Source organism: Petaurus breviceps, unplaced genomic scaffold (genome assembly GCF_028583685.1).
Source record: "Petaurus breviceps papuanus isolate PSGF00001 unplaced genomic scaffold, PetGlider_PUasm1.0 185, whole genome shotgun sequence".
NCBI classification, from domain to species: domain Eukaryota; kingdom Metazoa; phylum Chordata; class Mammalia; order Diprotodontia; family Petauridae; genus Petaurus; species Petaurus breviceps.
The window spans coordinates 40,014,701-40,033,408 of NW_027185797.1; the positions used below are offsets into that span (position 1 = coordinate 40,014,701).

Sequence of the window (18,708 nt, forward strand, 5' to 3'; positions counted from 1 at the left end):
TTCCTTCAGGGACCAGCCCCATCTTTGCCTCTTCCAAGCAGTCCTCCCTGGTTATCTCTAGCTATGTGGGCTAGAGATCCCATCCACTGGGATGAGTCTGCCCCCTTCTGGAGGTCCTGCTCCCCTACTGTCCCATGCTGAGGTGATGCGGCCTTTCTGTCTTCCTCTAAGGGCCTCAACCACTTGGGATTCAGGAAAGGATAGAGAATGGATCTGACTGTCTGCCTACACCTCCTGACTACTGTCTCTGTGTGGGGCCCAGTGGCTATGTGTGCATCCCTGTGAATCTGTGCATGTGTAACTTCGGGGGGAGTCAAGGAAAAGGCACAAATGGTCCCTGCCCTCAGGAAGTGCTCGGTCTAATGGGAGAGACAACCAATAGAAATAAATCCAGACATGATCCATTCCAGACAGACGGCGAAAGCCTCAGAGGGGAAGGGACCAGCTGCCGGGAGGTCCGAGAAAAGTGTCCTGCACTGAAACTAAAGGGAGTCAAGGATTCCAAAGTGTTAGGAGCAGAGGCGGGAGAGAAAGTGTTCCAGGCATGGGAAACAGCCAGTACAAAGGCATGGAGGCAGGAAGCGAGAGTGTGTCATGGGTAAGCAACAGCAAATAGCAATGTGTGCTTGGATCACTAAAAGTTGGAATCAAGAAGACCTGAGTTCAAATCCTCCCTCAGGCACTTCCTGTGTGACCATGGACAAGTCATTTAACCCATTTGCCTCAATGTCCCCAACTCTGAAACAGGAATAACAATAATAAAATACCGATGATATTAATATGTTTTGATAATAATAATAATGCACTGCTAATATATGTTAACCCCAATGAGTGAACCTAGGTAAAGTACTTTACAATTCTTAAAGCGTTATAGAAAATTATTGTTATCAATAAACAAGCATTTGCTCATCTTTAAGGGATTTTGATGTTGTTTCAGTCCTGCCTGACTCTCCATGACCCCATTTGGGGTTTTCTTGGAAGAAATACTTTGCCATTTCCTTCTCATTTGACAGATGAGGAAACTGAGGCAAACAGGGTGAAGTGACTTGCCCAGGGTCACACAGCTAGGAAGTGTCTGAGGCCAAAGCTGAACTCACAAAAAGTGTCTCCCTGACTCCAGGCTGGGCCCTCCAACTACCCCTTCTTCTTTTTAAACTTTCTTTTCTTTTCTGTTCCAAATGATCTCCCTCCCCCACCTATGGAGAAGACTCATTAGATGAGTGAAGCTGTGCCAAACATGCATTGGCCATGATCACTGCCTGCCCATCCCTGTGCCTCTGACTTTGGGGTTGTGTGTATGACTGTGTGTCTGTCTGTATGTGAACAGGGAGGGCAGCAGGCCAGCTGTGTGGACGTGGGGCCACTGAAATCTCTGGGTCTGGGACCCTCTATGTGACTGCGGCCATCTGTCCGGATGTGGGCTGGACGGTGTGACTTCGCCTTTGTGTATCTATAACCAAGCGCCACAATGTATCACAACTTAAGTCTGTGTGGGTGTGAAGATGTATCTTTGTGGAACTGTGTGTGCCTCTGGGTATGACTTCAGTATCTTGGGCCACTAGATGGCGCCATAGTGCACAGAGTGCTTAGCCTGGAGTCAGGAAGACACATTTTCCTGATTCAAATCCATCCTCAGACTCTTCCCAGCTGTGTGATCCTGCGCAAGTCACTTCACCCTGCTTGCCTCTGTTTCCTCATCTGGAAAATGAACTGGAGAAGGAAATGGCAAACCACTCCAGTGTCTCTGCCAAGAAAACCCCAAATGGGGTCATTAGGAGTCAGACATGAGGGAACAGTTTATGCATCAGTAGGTCTCAGCACATATCTGTGCAGACAAGGACAGATTGAGAGACAAGGTGGGTTAGTGGTTAGAGAGCCCTCCAGGAGCATCAAGTCCAGTCTCTGACACATACTGGTTGAGTGACCCTGAGCAGATCACTTAACCTCTTCATGCTTCAGGTAACTCTCTAAGAGAGGGGAGACCTGCATTGGCAGAGAGAGTTTCCTCCTGGGGAAGTTCCCAATGAAATCATAAGTCCATTGCTTATCCTTAAATCTCCACTTTGCCAAAGAGGACAGCTTTGAGAGTTGTGTTGAATTTATTAGATGTTTAAAAAGAAAACTAAGATGTGTGTAATAGAGTTTCACAGTTTCATGGACAATCTTTTCTTTTTCTACTTTGTGGAAATACCCATATGGGAAGAGGTGGGAAGGGTGAATACTATGTACCGGGCACAGCATAACTTCTTTACAATTATTCTCCCATTTGACCCTCACAACAACTCTGGGAGATAGGCGCTATTATCACCCCCATTTTACAGTTGGGGAAACTGAGGCAGACAGTAATCACATGACTTTCCCAGGATTACACAACCAATGAGGGACCGAATCCAGATTTGAACTCCTGTCTTCCTGACTCTGGGCACAGAACTCAATAGACTCCTCTAAATATATATACATATATATATATATATTTTTTTTTTTAAATAATAAAAGTGTTGTGTGTCTCTTGTCTATAAGGGAGACTGTGTGTGTGGCTCTGCAGAAGTGGGCTGGGTAGTGTCCCTGTCTCCAGTCTCTCCCCACTCCAGTCTATCCATCACTCAGCCAGTGTAATGATCTTCTTAAAGTAACAGGTCTCACTGTGTCACTCCTTACCTAATAAGCTCCAGGGCCTCCTCATTATCTTTGGCATCAATTATAAAATCCCCTGTTTGACTTTTAATTGTTCAGTCATTTCAGGTACATCCAACTCTCCATGGCCTCATTTGGGGTTTTCTTGGCAGAGACACTGGAGGGGTTTGCCATTTCCCTCTCCAACTCATTTTACAGATGAGGAAACTGAGGCAAACAGAGTGAAGTGACTTGCCCAGGGTCACACAGCTGGAAAGTTTCTGAGGCTGGTTTTCAACGCAGGAAAATGAGTCTTCTGACTGCAGGCCTGTCACTCTATCCACTGTGGTGATGCCTAGCTGCCCTGCTGATTAATAGATTGTGTGACTGTGTCTCTCTGTGTGATAGGTCCTCCTGCAGTATGTGTGTGTGCCCATGTGTTAGCATGGATGTAATGCTACATGGATGTAACTTTGGCTCTGGTCCCTTTTGGAGAGAGACAGACAGAGACAGAGAGACAGAGACAGAAAGAGCCATAGACAGAGACAGAGATAGAGAAAGATACAGAGAGACAGAGAAAGAGACAGAGAGAGACAGAGACAAAGAGAGAGGGAGGGAGGGAAGGCGGGAGGAAGGGAGAGAGAGTTCCTTGTTTTCTGTGTATTTGTAATGGTCTGTGTGTCTGTTGCTGGGTGTGTCTATACAATCATGTCTCTGCATTGCTGTGTTGGTGACTCTGTGTGTGTGCACACGCTTGCGCACTCACACTCAGGGTTCTGTCTTCCCCAGAGAGGGCCATGGAGGGAGATGAGAGGAAGGAGGGAAATCTCCTGCCCTGATCATCTTCCTTGGCCCCTGCTGGCCTGAGAGCTGGCAGGAAGGCTGGGAAGGAGGGACCACAGTGCCCCCTCGTGGCCACCAGCCCTGGCTGCTACTGCCCCACCTAGGCTCCTCTTACAGGTTGCACCAGTTCAGAACTGGGCTCCCCTCCCCCCCCCCCCCACCTCCAGCTTGGAAGAACTGGGCCCCTGCCTCGCCCTGCTCAGCCCCGCCTTTACAGCATACCTGCCCCCCACCCGCTGCTCACAGAGCCATGGATAGCCTTCTGGGGACCTCGGGCCAGGTCCTCCCAAGAATCGAGGGGCTCTGGGGGCCTGAGCTGCCCCTGGGACCCAGGGGCCTGCCAGCCCACCTTGCTCCCTATTGGGAATCCAGGCAACTGAGCCCCCAGCCTGCCCCCATGGGGCCTCAGACCTTAAGGACCATCTTTCTCTTGGCCTCTCCTGGACCCCAGCATCCAGGGCACTGGACATTGCCCTCAGGAAGCCAGGTGTCTTGCCCTACCAGTGCCTGCCTCCACCCTCCCCTTCCTGCCCACACCCTTGGGCGGGCATTTCTCAGCCTTCTTCCTCCCAGGAATTAGTTCTCCATGGCCTCTTCAGTCTGGCCCGGCTTGCCCCGGGGTGCCCGGGGAGAGCAGAAGGCCCTGGCCAGGAGTCTAAGGGCCCTGGAGCACCTGGAATCTATCTTGTGTGGAGCCCCCCGCCTGGATTCCAGCCCCCCCTCCTTGCCTGACCTGCTCCCCCAGATGGCCAGGCTGCTGGGGCAGGTAGCAGAAGCCAGGAGGCAAAGTGGGGGAGGCCCCCAGGAGCCTGGGGGTGCCGCTGATTTCCTAGCTGGTTTCCTGACTAACCTGGGCCAGAAGGTGCAGCAGGTAGCAGCCCTCTTCCCTGCAGGGAACAAGACCTTCTGGGAGGGCCCTGGCCACAGGTGAGGAGAGGGGAGGGCTGATGGATTCCCCATTCCCCTCTCCAGGGCTCAGCCCCAAACTCCAGTCCACCCAGAGCCAGCCGTCCTACTGACACTGGCCAGGCTGGGCCAGTGCAGGGTCTGGACCCAGGGAGATCAGAGGGATTGGTTTCCACTCCCCCTACCCTCATTTGTGAGTCCTCTATAGATCCTGACCCTAGGGGCAAAAGAGACCCCTGGAGACTATCATAGGCCCTACCAACCATGTCCCCTGAGGGGCTGGAATTCCCGATCTAATCTGGGAGGGACTTCAGAAGCAGCAGGCATCCAGGTGGGGTTAACAGGCACAGCTCTGGACTTGGCACCAAGAAGTCCAAACCTGCCCGTCAGACACTTACTGTGTGACCTGGGCAATTTGCTTAACCTGAACCCCAGTGTTCTCATCTGCAAAATAGGGATAATAGGAACTGAGATAACATCTGTAAAGTGCCTAGTAAGCTCTAAAGGACTTTGTAAATGCTTTTGTAGTTCAGTGGTTTTTCAGTCTTGTCCAACTCTCCATGATCCCATTTGGGGTTTTCTTGGCAGAGATACTGGACTGGTTTGTCATTTCCTTCTCTGGCTCATTTTACAAATGAGGAAACTGAGGCAGAGTGAAGTGACTTGCCCTGGGTCACCTGGCTAGGAAGTGTCTGAGGCTGGACTTGAACTCAGGAAGATGAGGCTTCCTGACTCCAGGCCCAGTACTCTGTGCACTATGGCACCACCTAATTGCCCCACATAAAAAAACTATTATCATGATCACTCAGAAGCCAATGAGCACAGCCTGTCCTAGGACAAGAATCCAACTGTGGCTGGAAGCCTTCCCACTGACAGGCAGCTCACTACCTACAAAGGTAGCCCCTCCCACTTGTTCATTCCTCTTCCTTAGATTAGATCCCTGGTGCCTAGCTGAGGGGTGGGGATGGGAAGGAAGGGCACACTCACAAGTCCCCAAGCTTCTCTCCTCTATTCCCAGTTCCCTCGGCTGACCCTGGTAGGGGGGCCCTCCGGTCCTGCTCACCCATAGCCCCTCACCTCGCTCTCCCCTCCTTAAAATGCAGTGCCCAGGACTGGCCGCCATTCATCCTCCAGGTGGGCTGTGATCTGGCCAGAGTTCAGGGGGCAACTGTCACCTGCCCCACTCTGGACACCAGGCCTCCCCTAAGTTAGCCTGGGGGTGAGCAGAAAGGGAACTGACCTCCTCCGAGTCAGAAGACTTGGGCTCAGATCCCCTTCTGACCTACCTCCCTGTGCTTTTGGAACCTCAGAGACCCCTGAGGAGCAGAGAATCTGCTCAGCTGCCTTGGCAAGGGGGCTTTCACTCCTGTCCACATGGCCCCATCCCAAGTCATTGAGGGCTCCTTCAGGGCCATAGACTGTCCTGGAGATCTTCTGGCCCCTGTCATGGGGACCCCCACAGACCTCCTCCAGGGAACCCTAGGGAGACCATCAGACACTTGGGACCTCGGTGGGGAGGGGCGTCTGCTCAGGGAGCTGGGGGGAGCTGACTGTGGTCTCTCCCCAGGAGGCAGCTGACCAAGCTGGCCCTGATCTTCAGTCACATGCACACGGAGCTCAGAGCCCTCTTCCCTGAAGGTCAATACTGTGGACACACGTACCAGCTTAGCATGTCGCAGGCTCAGGAATTTTGGAGAGAGAATTGTGGAAAGAGGTGACATATGGTGGGCCCCCTCTCCTCAAGATATCATCCAGGCGTCTCAGTGCCATCCGCCACACAAAGGCGACTCACATCTCTTGTCACCCTTTGGATCCAAGTGGCAGTTTTAAATGACAGTGCCAGAGCTGAGAGGAGCCTTAGAACAGGGAATGTCAGGGCTGGGAGGGGCCTTAGAACACGGAATGTCAGGGCTGGGAAGAATCTTAGGTCCCATCTAGCCACACTCCATTTTAAAAATGGGCAGCTGAAGCCCAGGGAGGTGCCCACTACCCCTTTCACCTTCAGGACCTTCGATTCCTGCCCTCTTTTGGTGCCAGAGAGGAGGTAGGGACAAGCTTGTCTCTCTGGCTTCCCAGGTGTGTGCTTCTATGGGAAGACTTTGAGAAGCTCCTGAGCTCCCGCCACCCTGTGAAGCCTGGGCCTATGACCCAGGCCCTGAAATCCACCATCGACTTAACAGTCAGTGGCCACGTGTCCATCTTTGAGTTTGACGTGTTCACCCGCCTTTTCCAGGTCTTCAGAGGGCCGGCGGGGGGGGGGGGGGAAGGGTGTCAGATGGATCCTGAGGGCCCAAGACGCTTGAGGCCCTGAGTGGCTTGGGAGGATCAGGATGCCTGAGTCCCTGAGAAGGGAGCAGGGATGTGGATGCCTGGATCCCCAGGTGTACAAGCTCAGGGAGATCAGGATGCCTGGGTTCCAGAGGAGAGCGAAAGCTGGGGATCAGGACGCCTAAGTCTCTGAGGGGGAAGGAAGGCCCCCTCCTCTTACATCTCTATTCCTTCCCAGCCCTGGTCTTCTCTCCTCAAGAACTGGACCCTACTGGCTGTTACTCACCCCGGCTACATGGCCTTCATCACCTATGCAGAGGTGAAGGCCCGCCTGCAGACCTACCTGGACAAGCCTGGCAGGTGGGGGATACCAGGGAAAGGGAGAGGGCTGGGAAGATAAGGAGCGCTGCCTGGGGGGGTGTGGGGAGGAGGCTTGGGCCCTGAGCCAAGGTGGGCAGTGGGGGCCTTGGGGTCCTGCTAAGCCCGACCTTCCCCCCAAGCTACATCTTCCGCCTGAGCTGTACCCGCCTAGGTCAGTGGGCCATTGGCTACGTGAGTGAAGACGGCCAGGTCCTGCAGACGATCACCCTGAACAAACCACTTTTCCAGGCCCTGAGAGAAGGCCAGAAGAAAGGCTTGTAAGTCTCCCGGTTCCCGCCCTGGGGAGGGCTGGCTGCTGCAGGCACTGCACCAGCCCTACCTTCTCCCTTTAACTTGAAAATGAAAGGGGGGCAGATGATCTCCAAGATTCCTCCCAGTTCAAATGTTCTGTGTGACTGTGGATAAGTCACATCCCCATTGTGGGCCTCCATTTCCTCCTCTGTCAAAGGAGGGCATTGGCTTGGATTTCTAATTGGCCTTCCAGCTCCAAGTTTCATCTAGGTTCCCAAGCTTTCCCATCCATCCTTCCCATCCCATCCCTTAGCCCTTGCCCGGCTGCCATTACCAGCAACCTCCACCAGAGGGCAGACTGCTCCACTCAATCCCAGGACTGAGTCTATCAGACCCATATTTTAGCTGTCCTCAGTTTCCTTCTCTATATGTCAAATGAGTCAGGGACAGTGCTCGCTTCGGCAGCACATATACTAAAATTGGAAAGATACAGAGAAGATTAGCATGGCCCCTGCGCAAGGATGACACTCAAATTCGTGAAGCGTTCCATATTTTTGTGTAAAGGCTGTGCTGAAAAATCAGACTACATACGCAAAATTAATGAACTGATGCCCAAATATGCCCCTAAGGCAGCTAGTTCACGGACTGATCTTTAGTTTGCACAACGTAGGCATCTCAGAGGAAATCATTTAATCTGTTTCCAAACAGCTTTTTTGTAATTTATTTTTAAGAGGGCTCCTGATGGTGTCAGATCTGAAACCCGGGGCTTGATTCAAGATGCTGGTTCTACAGCTCCATTGCGTCTTTCTCTGTACTGTTTCTTCATCTTTTTGTTTCTTCATTTAGGACTTCACAATATGTATGGGATTTTTTTATTAAAATTTTTAAAAAATTAAAAAAAAATGAGGCAGGGACAAAATGACATCCAAGGCCCCTTCCACTCTCTGACCTTGAGTCTCTCTGCTCCCAGTGCTGACTTTCTGTGTTCTAAGGGCCCTTCTTTTTCTAATAGACTGTGATCTAAGCTGTCTTCCCATCTCAGGCATTCAATATGACATACTCACCTTCCTAGTTGTGTGACCCTGGGCAAGTCCCTTCACCCCTGTCTGCCTCGATTTCCTCATCTGTCAAATGGAGATGATAAGACCTACCTCTCAGAATATATGGTTTCACAATATATATGATCAAGGTATAAAATTATCAAATATTTTGCAAACCTTAAAGCATTATATAAGTGCTAGATTTTCTTGTCATCATTGTCATTTCTGTTGTTCAGTCACAAAAGACTATGCATAGCAGGCCAGGTCATCTTCCTCCACTCTCTCACAAAGTCTGTCCAAATTCATGATCATTGTTTCCATGACACTATCCAACCATCTCATCCTCTGCCGTCCCCTTCTCCTTTTGCCCACAATCTTTCCCAACGTCAGGGTCTTTTCCAGTGAGTCCTGTCTTCTTATTATGTGACTTCAGCTATGTATTTCAGCTTCAGCTTCAGTATTTGACCTTCCAGTGAGTAACCTGAATCAATTTCTTCAAGTATTGACTATTTGATTTCCTTGCTGTCCAAGTGACTCTCAGAAGTCTTCTCCAGCACCACCACTCAAAAGCATTGATTCTACAGTGTTCAGCTTTCCTCATAGTCCAACTCTCACAGTCATATGTGGCTACCAGAAAACCCATAGCTTTGACTATATAGACCTTTTGTCAGCAAAGTAATGTCTCTACTTTTTAGTAGGTTATCCAGATTTTCCATAGCTTTCCTTCCAAGAAACAAGCATCTTTTAATTTCATGGCTGCAGTTGCTGTCTGCAGTGATCTTTGAGCCCAAGAATATAAAATCTGACACTGCTCCCATTTCTTCTCCCTCTATTTGCCCAGATGTGGTGGCACCAGATGTGGACAGTTGTCAAGATCTTAGTTTTGTTTTTTTTTTAATGTTGAGCTTCAATCCAGGTTTTACACTCTCCTCTTTCACCCTCATCAAGAAGCTTCTTAATTCTTCTTCACTTTCTTCCATCAGGGTGGTATCATCTGCACATCTGAGATTATTGATACTTCTCCCAGAAATCTTAATTCCATTTTTTGATCCATTCAGTCTGGCATTTTCTATGATGTATTCTGCATACATGTTAAATAAAGAAGATGACAATATATAGTCTTGTTGTGCTTTTCCAATCAAATCAATTAATTGTTCCATGTTCACTTCTAATTGTTTTTTGGCCCTCGTCAGTTCCTAAGGAGACAAATCCTGGCATTTCCATCTCTTTGAGGACTTGCCACATTTTGTTGTCAAAGCCTTTAGAGTGATCAATGAAGCAGAAGTAGATGTTTTTCTAGAACTCCTTGGCTTTCTCCATAATACAGCAAATGTTGGCAATTTGGTCTCTAGTTCCTCTGCCTCTTCTGGTGATTCTTGGTTCATATATTACTGAAGCCTAGCTTGCAGGATCTTAAACATAACCTTGCTGGCATGACTGTTCAATAATTTGACCATTCCTTGGCATTCCCCTTCCTTAGGATGGGAATGTAACCTGATCTTTTCTGATCCAGCGCCCTCTGTTGTGTTCTACAAATTTGCTGACATGTTTAGTATAGCAATTTAGCAGTATCATCTTTCAGGATTTTAAATAGCTCAGCTGGAATTCCATCACCTTCACTAGCCTTGTTGTTTGCAATGCTTCCTAAAGCCCACTTGACTTCATTCTCCAGGATGTATGACTCTGAATCAGTAACCACACCATCATGGTTATCACAGATGTTAAGATCATTACATCATTCTATTTTTCCTTTAAAACACCAACATTTTTTTTTGGAGAGGAGAAGGTAAAGCAGTTGGGGTTAAGTGACTTGCTCAAGGTTACACAGCTAGTAAGTGTGTCAAGTGTCTGAGGTCGGATTTGAACTCAGGTCCTCTTCATTCTATGGCTGGTGCTCTACTCACTGTGCCACCTAGCTGCCCCAAAACACCAATATTTCTTATTCTAAGGACCTTCCCAGCTCTGACATCCTCTGTTCTAAGTTCCTTTCTAGCTAGAACATTCTGTGTTCTAAATGCCTTCCAACCTCAGTTCTAATGTTCTCCCCTAGCTCTCCCACTCTAAATATCCTGCAGCTTCCTGGGACTGTCTCTTTGGAGCTCTGAATCTGCTCACTTTCCAAGAGTAGTGTGCCTCATACTTCCTGAGGTACAAAGTTAAACACCTACCCCCAAAGACCCCTCATTCTGACAATGCCCTTGGCAGGGGAGGGCTCTGGCAATCCAGGCTGACTTCCTGGAGGAGGACATTGTGAATAGAAGGAGAAAGAAGCTAATAAGCAGAGAGGAGATGTAAGGGTTGACCTGGAATGGAAAGATTCTACTTTTCACCCAGGCTATACTTGATAGGAAGGGGGGCTATGCATGGCTTGTGAATTCCCCTCATTCCCCACCCTCATGAGTGCTGAACTATCATGTCCCCTCAGTTACCTCTATCCAGATGGGAGGAATGTGAACCCAGACCTATCTGAGCTGGAGGAAGTTAAGGATCACAGACACATTGAGGTCTCCCAGGTAAGCTTCCCCATTTATCATCCCCTGCATCTTCCACTTGCCCCAGAATTAGGCAGCAGCATACTCTCAGCCATATGCTCAGTCCTGCTGACTCTGGCCAGTTTCTCCCTTCTCCTGTAACCCTCCTTCATAGAACGTTGGAGCTAGAATGTCCTGAGATTCTAGAGACAACAGGGAGACTCCAGAGTTTCCTGATGAAAGGAGCAACATGTCCAGACCTATGCTTTGAGAAAACCCCAAATAGGGTCAGAAAGAGTCTGATGGGACAGGACAGCAATAATAAAAATATGAATGATGATTCAGTAAAGGAGACTGAGAGGGAGTAGTCAGACAGGTAAGAAGAGAGCAGCATCAAAAAATCTGAAGATGAAGGAGTAATCCAGGAGGAAAGGGTGATCAAGAATGTTGAATGCTGCAGAAAGAGAATGAGGATTGAGGAAAGACCACCAGATTTGGCAGTGGACAGATCAATGGTCACTTTGTGAAAAGCCATTTTGGTTGAGGGATAGGGTCAAAAGTTATATTGTGCTGGTGTCTGTGGGTGGTGAGGGGCAAATTCATTGAATGTGTTAGGAACTCAGGAAGACCTGAGTTCAAATCCAGCCTCAGATGGACACAGAAAGAGTAGACTTTCTGAGAAAGTAGCAGTGAAGAGGAAGAAAAAAGGATGGCTTCTTAAGGAAATGACCAGGTCAAGGGCAAGATGTCTAGGACCAGGGAGTATTATTTACAGGTATCAGGGAAAGAGACAGAAAGAAGGAATGACAACGTGAAGAGAAACTGGGAAGGGGGGAGGGAACAAAAGTTGGGTGAGCAAGATTGAAGCCTGTAGGGTCATTCTCAGAGACCAGAGGGAAAAGAGAGAGGGCATAAAGAGACACAGAAACATCTAAAGTGAGGAGAGAGGAGATGAGGGAGGTCACATGGGATGATCTCAGCTATCTTATAAAATGTTAAACCAGTTCATCTGCACAGAGAAAATGGGGTGGAGATGGATTGGGGGGTAGGGTTTGAGAAGAGAGGAAGTCGGTGAAAGGGAGCTCATCAGGGAAGAATCAGGCAGTAAAGAGAACCCAATTGAAGTTAGTATGTGTAAATCTTATAGCCATGTTAAAGACTATAAGTTAAAGGCTATATGGTGGGGTGACCACTACAATTTTGTCCTTCATTCTACTAATGAGTCACTGTCCAAATGGTTTTTCTCTGTAATATTTCTTCTTCACTCTGGGAAGTAATAGCTAAGAATCTATAAATCTCCATCTTCTTGGAAGCTACAAGCCCCCAGCCAGAGACAGGGATTCTGGCAAAACACCCATGTTAGACATCTCAATCTTTACTCTGAGGATGTTCCAACCCCACCCCACCCCCAAACCCCATAATTTGCTTCCTACCAACTGTATTTCCAATAAGTTACAACGTCAATAAGTATGGCTGGCAGTTTTCACTATTTATAAAGACAAAGTAAACATTTCAAACAAGGAAAGACAAACAGCTTCCCCCTCCCCAAGCCCAAAGCAAAAGGTTTCCCATGGCAGGAATTGAAATATAAGATGATCAGGGGCATCCAGGTGGCTCAGCGAGCAAGTAAGAGCACCGGCTCCAGTGTTGGGATGACCTGGATCAAATCTGGGCTCAGATACTCAGCACCACACCCAGAAATAACTGGCCGTGTAACCTTGAGCAAGTTACTTAACCCTGATTGCTTTAAAAAAAAATGTATATATATATATAAAGATTATCACCTTAGGGTCTACAGTAAGGGGTGGAGGAGTTTCAGCAACACCAGTTCTCCTCTTGTCCAGTTGACCCAAGTGGCTGTGCTACTATGGGTCTTGGCCCCCTTTCTGGTGCTTGCCTCTGTGAATGCTGCTCTTCTGTCTGTGAATCCTGTGAATCACAGCCTCCCTGTGTCCAGTTCTGTGCTAATTCTTCTCCTTGAGTCAGGAGTTGGGTCTTTCTTCAAATTCATCTTCTAGACCTCAAGAGATTCCCCCAGGCAGGCTAAAGCTTTTACAGGCAGTCTCACCCTTTCTTGTGGTGCCTCTTCTGTTCTTGGATCCTGGGCTTTCAAAGACCACTCCCTTACAGATGCATGTGTCAGTCTGAAAATTGATGGGTCTGGGAATGCCAGTGCCCAGTCATGCAGAATTGAAGACTGTTGAGTTCTAGACACTTCCCTGCTATCTTCACAATATGGTTCAGATTTTCTGCCTTTTTTTTAAGGTCCATACTAAGAAGAGGTTGTTTTTCTTTCTCACTCCACCCACAAAAAAGCTAATTCCTCAGGCTGTATCACCTTAAATCCTGCTTCATCCATTAGCTTAATCTGGATACAGCAAAGACCTCATGAGTTACTTTCAACGCATCATGGAACTACAATATTGCTTTTGCTGGCATAGGCCCAGTTCTGGTCCTTCCGGAGAGGATGAGCTGTTGCTTTTGTTGGCCTAGGGAGGAGGGGAGATGACCAGGGTACTGGCCAGCAGGCCCTTGTGTTTTATGGCAACACAAAATCCATTGGCCTTGCACAATGCCAATTCAACAGGTGCCCAGACTTTTCTTTCATGTTGTCCTCACCCTCTCTCATTAGATGGGGTCGGGGGAGGTCCCCCTTCATTGTTGGGGCTGCAGTCCTGGCTGGTCCCCTTGACCCAGGCTGCATGGTGTCTCTTCCTATTCATCCTGAAAACTTTGAGGTCAGAGATGGCCCAAGCCTCAGATGGAGCCAGTCACCAGAGAATCAGAACCTATAAGATAGCTTTTTATGAGTATGATGAAGAAAGAGAAGAGGAAGATTGGATAATAGATTGGAAGGTTGGCAGGTCTAAGTGAGGGGAAAATTAGTGAACAGAGAGAGGCTGAAAATTGTAGGGGAAAGGGAGCAATAGTGGGTGAAATCTGGTGGTTGGTCCTGGCAAGGAGAACATGTGCATCCTCATCAGAGACTCCAGTAAAGAAGGAGAGAGGGGAGGTAGGGACAGGACAGTAACATCAACTGAGTCTGAGATGTGAAGAAGAGGAAGCTGGCCACTAGGGGATTTATTTTCCTCACTAAAGTCATGAGAGTCCTGTGCAGGAAGGGCGGGTGTGGGAGGTTTGAGGAAAGAGGAGGTTTGGAACGGCCCAGGTAGGGAATGGGGTGGATGGAGCCTGAGGGTTGCCTTGCTGCTGTGGAAACCCAGTGAGATTAGATTCCATAAATTTGGAGGGTGCGCTCAGTTTCATAATTGTCACCAATTCTGTTCAACATCATGGGAGTAGGAGCAGAAGAAACCCATGGTAAGAGTAATCCGGGGCTGAGGTCTGGCAGTGTGGGGGGTGAAAAGAAAATCCGAGAGCACTCCTTAGAAGGTAAAATCAGAGCATGTCAGAGCTGAAGAGACCTTAGAGAGAGAGACCATCTGGCTCTAACCTGTCTCATTTTACAGATGAGGAAACTGAGGCCCAGAGAGGGAAGTTAGCAGGCCTGGGGGCCAGCCCCTGACCTACTGGATGACACTTCCTCCCTCTCTGGGCCCCAGTTAGTACATGAGGAGATGATGGGAGGTGAGAGGGTCTCCAAAGACCCCGATGGCATTAAGACTCTCTAATCCTGTTTTCCCCCAGGAACAGTTTCAGATGTACTGTACCGTGAACTCCACCTTTGAGCTGTGCAAGATCTGTGCTGAGCGGGACAAAGACACCAGGCTGAAGCCCTGCGGCCACCTCTTGTGCTATCCCTGCCTGGAAAGCTGGCAGGTGCGCCAGGCTGTGCTCTGTGGAGGGGGAGGACCTAGAGCCTCTGGCCAGCCACTGCCCCTCTTAGGATGCCTCGGGCCAACTTCACCCTGTGTCTCTCTAGCCCTGCTCTGCATATCTCCATCCATTTCCACCTCTTTTTCTGCCTCTCTTTTGCACCTCCACCAATTTTTGTCTTCTCTCCTCTTTCCTTTCTCCTCTTTCTTCTCTCTCTCTTCTCTCTCCTCCCTCTCTCATTTCCCTTCCCTGTCTCTCTCTCTCTCTCTCTCTCTCTCTCTCTCTCTGTCTCTCTCTCTCTCTCTCCTTCTCCCTCCTCTCTCTGTCTGTCTCTGTCTCTGTCTGTCTGTCTGTCTGTCTCTCCATCTGGGTGTCCTTGTGCCTGTCTCTCCTCAGCACTGTGTCCCATTCCTTCCTTATCTCTTCCTCCCCTTCTCTCTGTGTCTATCTCTTTCTTCCTGTCTCTTTCTCTCTCTGTCATTTGCTACATATTTTCTCATCTGCATCTCTCCATCTCTCCCCCCATTCCCCTCCCCCACTCGGTTGCAGCCCTGGGGCAGTCAGTCAGTGAGTATTAAGTACCCACTGTGTGCCCGGCATTAAGCTGAGTGCCAGAAGCAGGAGATCAAGCCCAGGGTAGAGGGAAAGCTACAGACCCTGACTTTGCCTCCTCCACCCCCAGAAAGCCCCCAGCCACACCTGCCCCTTCTGCCGACATGCCATTCAGGGATGGGAGCCTGTGATCATCCAGCCTTTCCCTGGGAACTCAGGAGACCAGGCAGATAAGCAGGTGGCTCTTGGGGTAAGGTCTGGGCTGGGGATGAAGGTGGTTAGTGGGAAGGAAGTCAGGGGAAGGGGGAAGGGGAGGCAGATACTTGGAGAGGCAGAGATGGGGCAGAGGGAAGAAAGGTTGGGAGGACGACCATGGGAGCGGGGATCAGAGCTGAAGGGGCAGTGAAAGGGACAAAGGGAGAGATGCTCATTCCCTGCAATGTCTCCTCAAGCTCTGCCCCAGGAATTCCCCTCTGGTGGCTCCCCCTTTGCCCCCCAGGCCTGACCTGCTCCAAAGGAGAGATGGGGACAGTGAACAGGTAAGTGCTGCTACCTCCCAACTCACCAGCCTCCTCTTCCTCACCTTGGCTGTCTCTGCATCCTCCTGTCTCTCACAGGCCTCTGGATGTGCCAGAAAGGACCTGAGTCCTCAACCCAGCTCTTCTACTGTATGACCTTGAGGTTTTGCCCTTTACTGCCCTAGCTGTAAAGTAAGAATGAATGGGCTGTAAGGCCCTCCCAGCCCGGACATTCCCTGTTCCAAAGGGCCCTCCCAGTCCTGACATTCCCTGTTCTAAGGGCCCTCCCAGCCCTGACATTCCCTGTTCAAAAGGCCCTCCCAGCTCTGACATTCCCTATTCTAAGAGCCTTCCAAGCTCTGACATTCCCTGTTCCCAGGACCCTCCCAACCCTGACATTCCCTGTTCCAAGGGCCCTCCCAGCCCCTGACATTCCCTGTTCTAAGGACCCTCCCAGCCCCTGACATTCCCTGTTCTAAGGACCCTCCCAGCCCTGATAGTCCCTGTTCTAGGGCGCCTCCCAGCTCAGTTATTCTTTAATTCTGAGAGACAGAAATGGCCAGCTAGACTGGAGCATAAATGTCCCAGTCCATTGGGCCAGGGGCTTTCTCTGCCTGCTGTGGATCCTTTGCTGGGCCTGCACAGTTGTTGGTGGTGGCCAATGGGCCCCTGGGGTTATGTGACTGTGGACAGCCCAGACAGCCTCTCTCCTTGGCTGTTATGCTTCCCCAAATCCTGCCCTGAGCTCCTGAGGGAGCTCCCCCTCCCACCCTGCCTTGCATTTGCTGCTTGGACCTGGCTCCATATTTGGCTGGAGCTGACAGGGTGTCCTTCCCCCCTTCCTGCCGGCCCTCTGTTTGCCCAGGCAAGGCTGTGCTCTCTGGCTTCCTGAGCCCTTGCTTGTTTGAAGAGGGGCCAGCTATTGATTTCAAGGATTTGATTTCTCTGTATACCCAAATGCCCTCCCCCCAAACCCCTCCCCAACACACACACACTCATTCTATGACCACTTATGCAGGTGGACACACTCAGAGCTAAAGGGCTCTTAGAGTCCATAGAAACCAACCCCCACGTTGGAAAGAGAAGGGCTGGGCCGAGAGCTATTTATATTTATCCTAAGATATCAGAGCTGAGAGGGCTCTTAGAGCAGAAAAGCCAGCTAGAATAGAGATTGTCAGGTTAGAAGGACCAATGTCAGCATTGAGAGGGATCTTTAAAGATAGGATGTCAAGTTTTTGGAGAGGCAGTCAAGGTTAAGTGACTTACCCAGGGTCATACAGCTAGTAAGTGTTTGAGGCTATATTTGAACTCAGGTCTTTTTGACTTTAGGGCTGGTGCTCTATCCACCGTGCCCCTTACTTGCCCCAATTCTAAAAGGACTCTAGCATATATAATATAGAATGTCAGAGCTAGGAGTGATCTTAGAACAGGGAATGTCAGTGTTGGGGATAGGGATCTGACTTAGAGGCCCATCCAGGCTACTCTTTAACTCCCACATGCAAGATTGCCTTCCTATGAGGGCACAATTCAAAGTATTCTGTGGATCTGCACTGCTCCGAAGCCCCCACTAGTGTGCTTTTCTTTAAATCAACCAGGAGATACATTAGCTCAAAGCAAAGGTATTAACTGAGATGGCATTGCAAGGAAAAGCATAACAAATCATTTCCCATAAACCTAAGGCACGTTCTCCCACAAATAAAAACAGAGTCAGTGGGAAAAGTGGGCATACAGCAAGCAGTGAGATGGCATCCCCAGCTTCCTTCAAGGCTCACCTTAAAGTCACCTTCTGAAAAGGACCTTTCCTGTTCCTCCCACCCCCCCCAAATACTAGCTCCTTTCCCCTTAAGGCTAGTTTCCATCCATTCTGTTATGTAAATTGCATGCATCATTTTATGTACTTTCTGTCTCTTCTATTCCCATTAGAACAGAAGCTTCTCAAGGGCAGGGACTATTTGTTGTTCAGTAATTTCAGTCATGTCTGAACTGAGGCCAACAGGGTTAAGTGACTTGCCCAGGGTCACAAAGCTAGTGTCTGAGGTGAGATTGGAACTCAGGATTATGAGTCTTTGCTCACTCCAGGCCACCTAGCAGTCTACCTTTATGCATAGTAAGTGCTTAATAAATTGATTAACAGAGAGTTGCATTTATAACCAATATACATAGTCAAGGGAAATTCTGCTCTGGCACTGCCAGACCCTGCTATTCTTTCTCTTCTTTTGGCATCCTTATATTATTCCCCTTGGGTGCAGGAGTTTTCCTGGGCAGACCACTCAGCTGCCACTCTCCAGCTGCCAAGGTTAATTCTTTTCCTTTTGGGTGAGGTATTTTCTCTAGGGCTACAAAGAACCATGGCAGATGGAGGGGAAGGTCAGTCAATCAGTCAATCAATAAACATTCGTTAAGTGCCTACTATTTTCCAGGTACTGTGCTAAGCATTTGGGATACTAAGAAGAAAAAAGAAAGACAATCCCTACCCTCAAGGAGCTTACAATCTGAGGGGAAGTGATATATCAAGGAAAGGGAAGGAAAAAGGGGAAGGAAAACATATCCCCTATTCGCCAGAGGGAAGGAATAGTATTCCTTCTTTATGACTGGATACTTCTTCCATAGCTGGCTCTCTTCTCTACTGCCAAAGGTCACCTCCTCAAAACTGCTTATTTCCCTGACTCCAGAGTTGGCAAGCCTGCTTTTTGTTCACACAAGCTTTTTAAGTCCACCATGGAAAAGCTGTTCTCTAATTGCTTCAAAGGAATAACACAGTGGAAACCCTCCTTTGCCTTTAGTTGGAAGCAATTCTAGTGGATCATTCTCTTAGCGTGCCACTGATCTTTTGGAATTTCTTCATCTGGCCAGGAAGCATCCCAAGTCTAGAGCTAGAAGGCATCTTAGAGACCTTACAATCCAAGCTCTTCATTTTACAGATGAGGTCTAAAGAATTTCAATGATTAATCCAAAGTCACAGGTGTCAGAAGTGGGATCTGCACCCATGTATGTTTACCTCAGAACCAGTGCTCTCTCCATTGTACCAAGAAAAACCAATTGATCAGGGTATTTTGATCAGCACACACACACACACACACACACACACACACACACACACACACACAC

General features: G+C 49.0%; 1 protein-coding gene and 1 non-coding gene across 7 annotated transcripts in view; both read left to right on the forward strand.

The window, feature by feature from the left end:
* Window positions 1-3,677: 3,677 nt before the first annotated feature.
* Window positions 3,678-18,708, forward strand: part of CBLC (Cbl proto-oncogene C) — a 17,033-nt gene continuing 2,002 nt past the window's right edge. For 3 of the 6 annotated variants that reach the window (XM_069088968.1, XM_069088970.1, XM_069088972.1), the window contains exons 1-9: window positions 3,678-4,383; window positions 5,930-6,076; window positions 6,439-6,595; window positions 6,869-6,990; window positions 7,131-7,268; window positions 10,708-10,795; window positions 14,402-14,533; window positions 15,213-15,332; window positions 15,535-15,621. In XM_069088968.1, coding sequence (XP_068945069.1) covers window positions 4,043-4,383; window positions 5,930-6,076; window positions 6,439-6,595; window positions 6,869-6,990; window positions 7,131-7,268; window positions 10,708-10,795; window positions 14,402-14,533; window positions 15,213-15,332; window positions 15,535-15,621 — 1,332 coding nt within the window. In that variant the 5' untranslated portion in view covers window positions 3,678-4,042. The remainder of the gene's footprint in view (window positions 4,384-5,929; window positions 6,077-6,438; window positions 6,596-6,868; window positions 6,991-7,130; window positions 7,269-10,707; window positions 10,796-14,401; window positions 14,534-15,212; window positions 15,333-15,534; window positions 15,622-18,708) is intronic. The other 3 variants (XM_069088969.1, XM_069088971.1, XM_069088973.1) reach the window with 1 other exon arrangement.
* LOC138161998 (U6 spliceosomal RNA) lies at window positions 7,692-7,798 on the forward strand. The gene has a single exon (XR_011168508.1). It is a non-coding gene; the product is annotated as a U6 spliceosomal RNA (small nuclear RNA).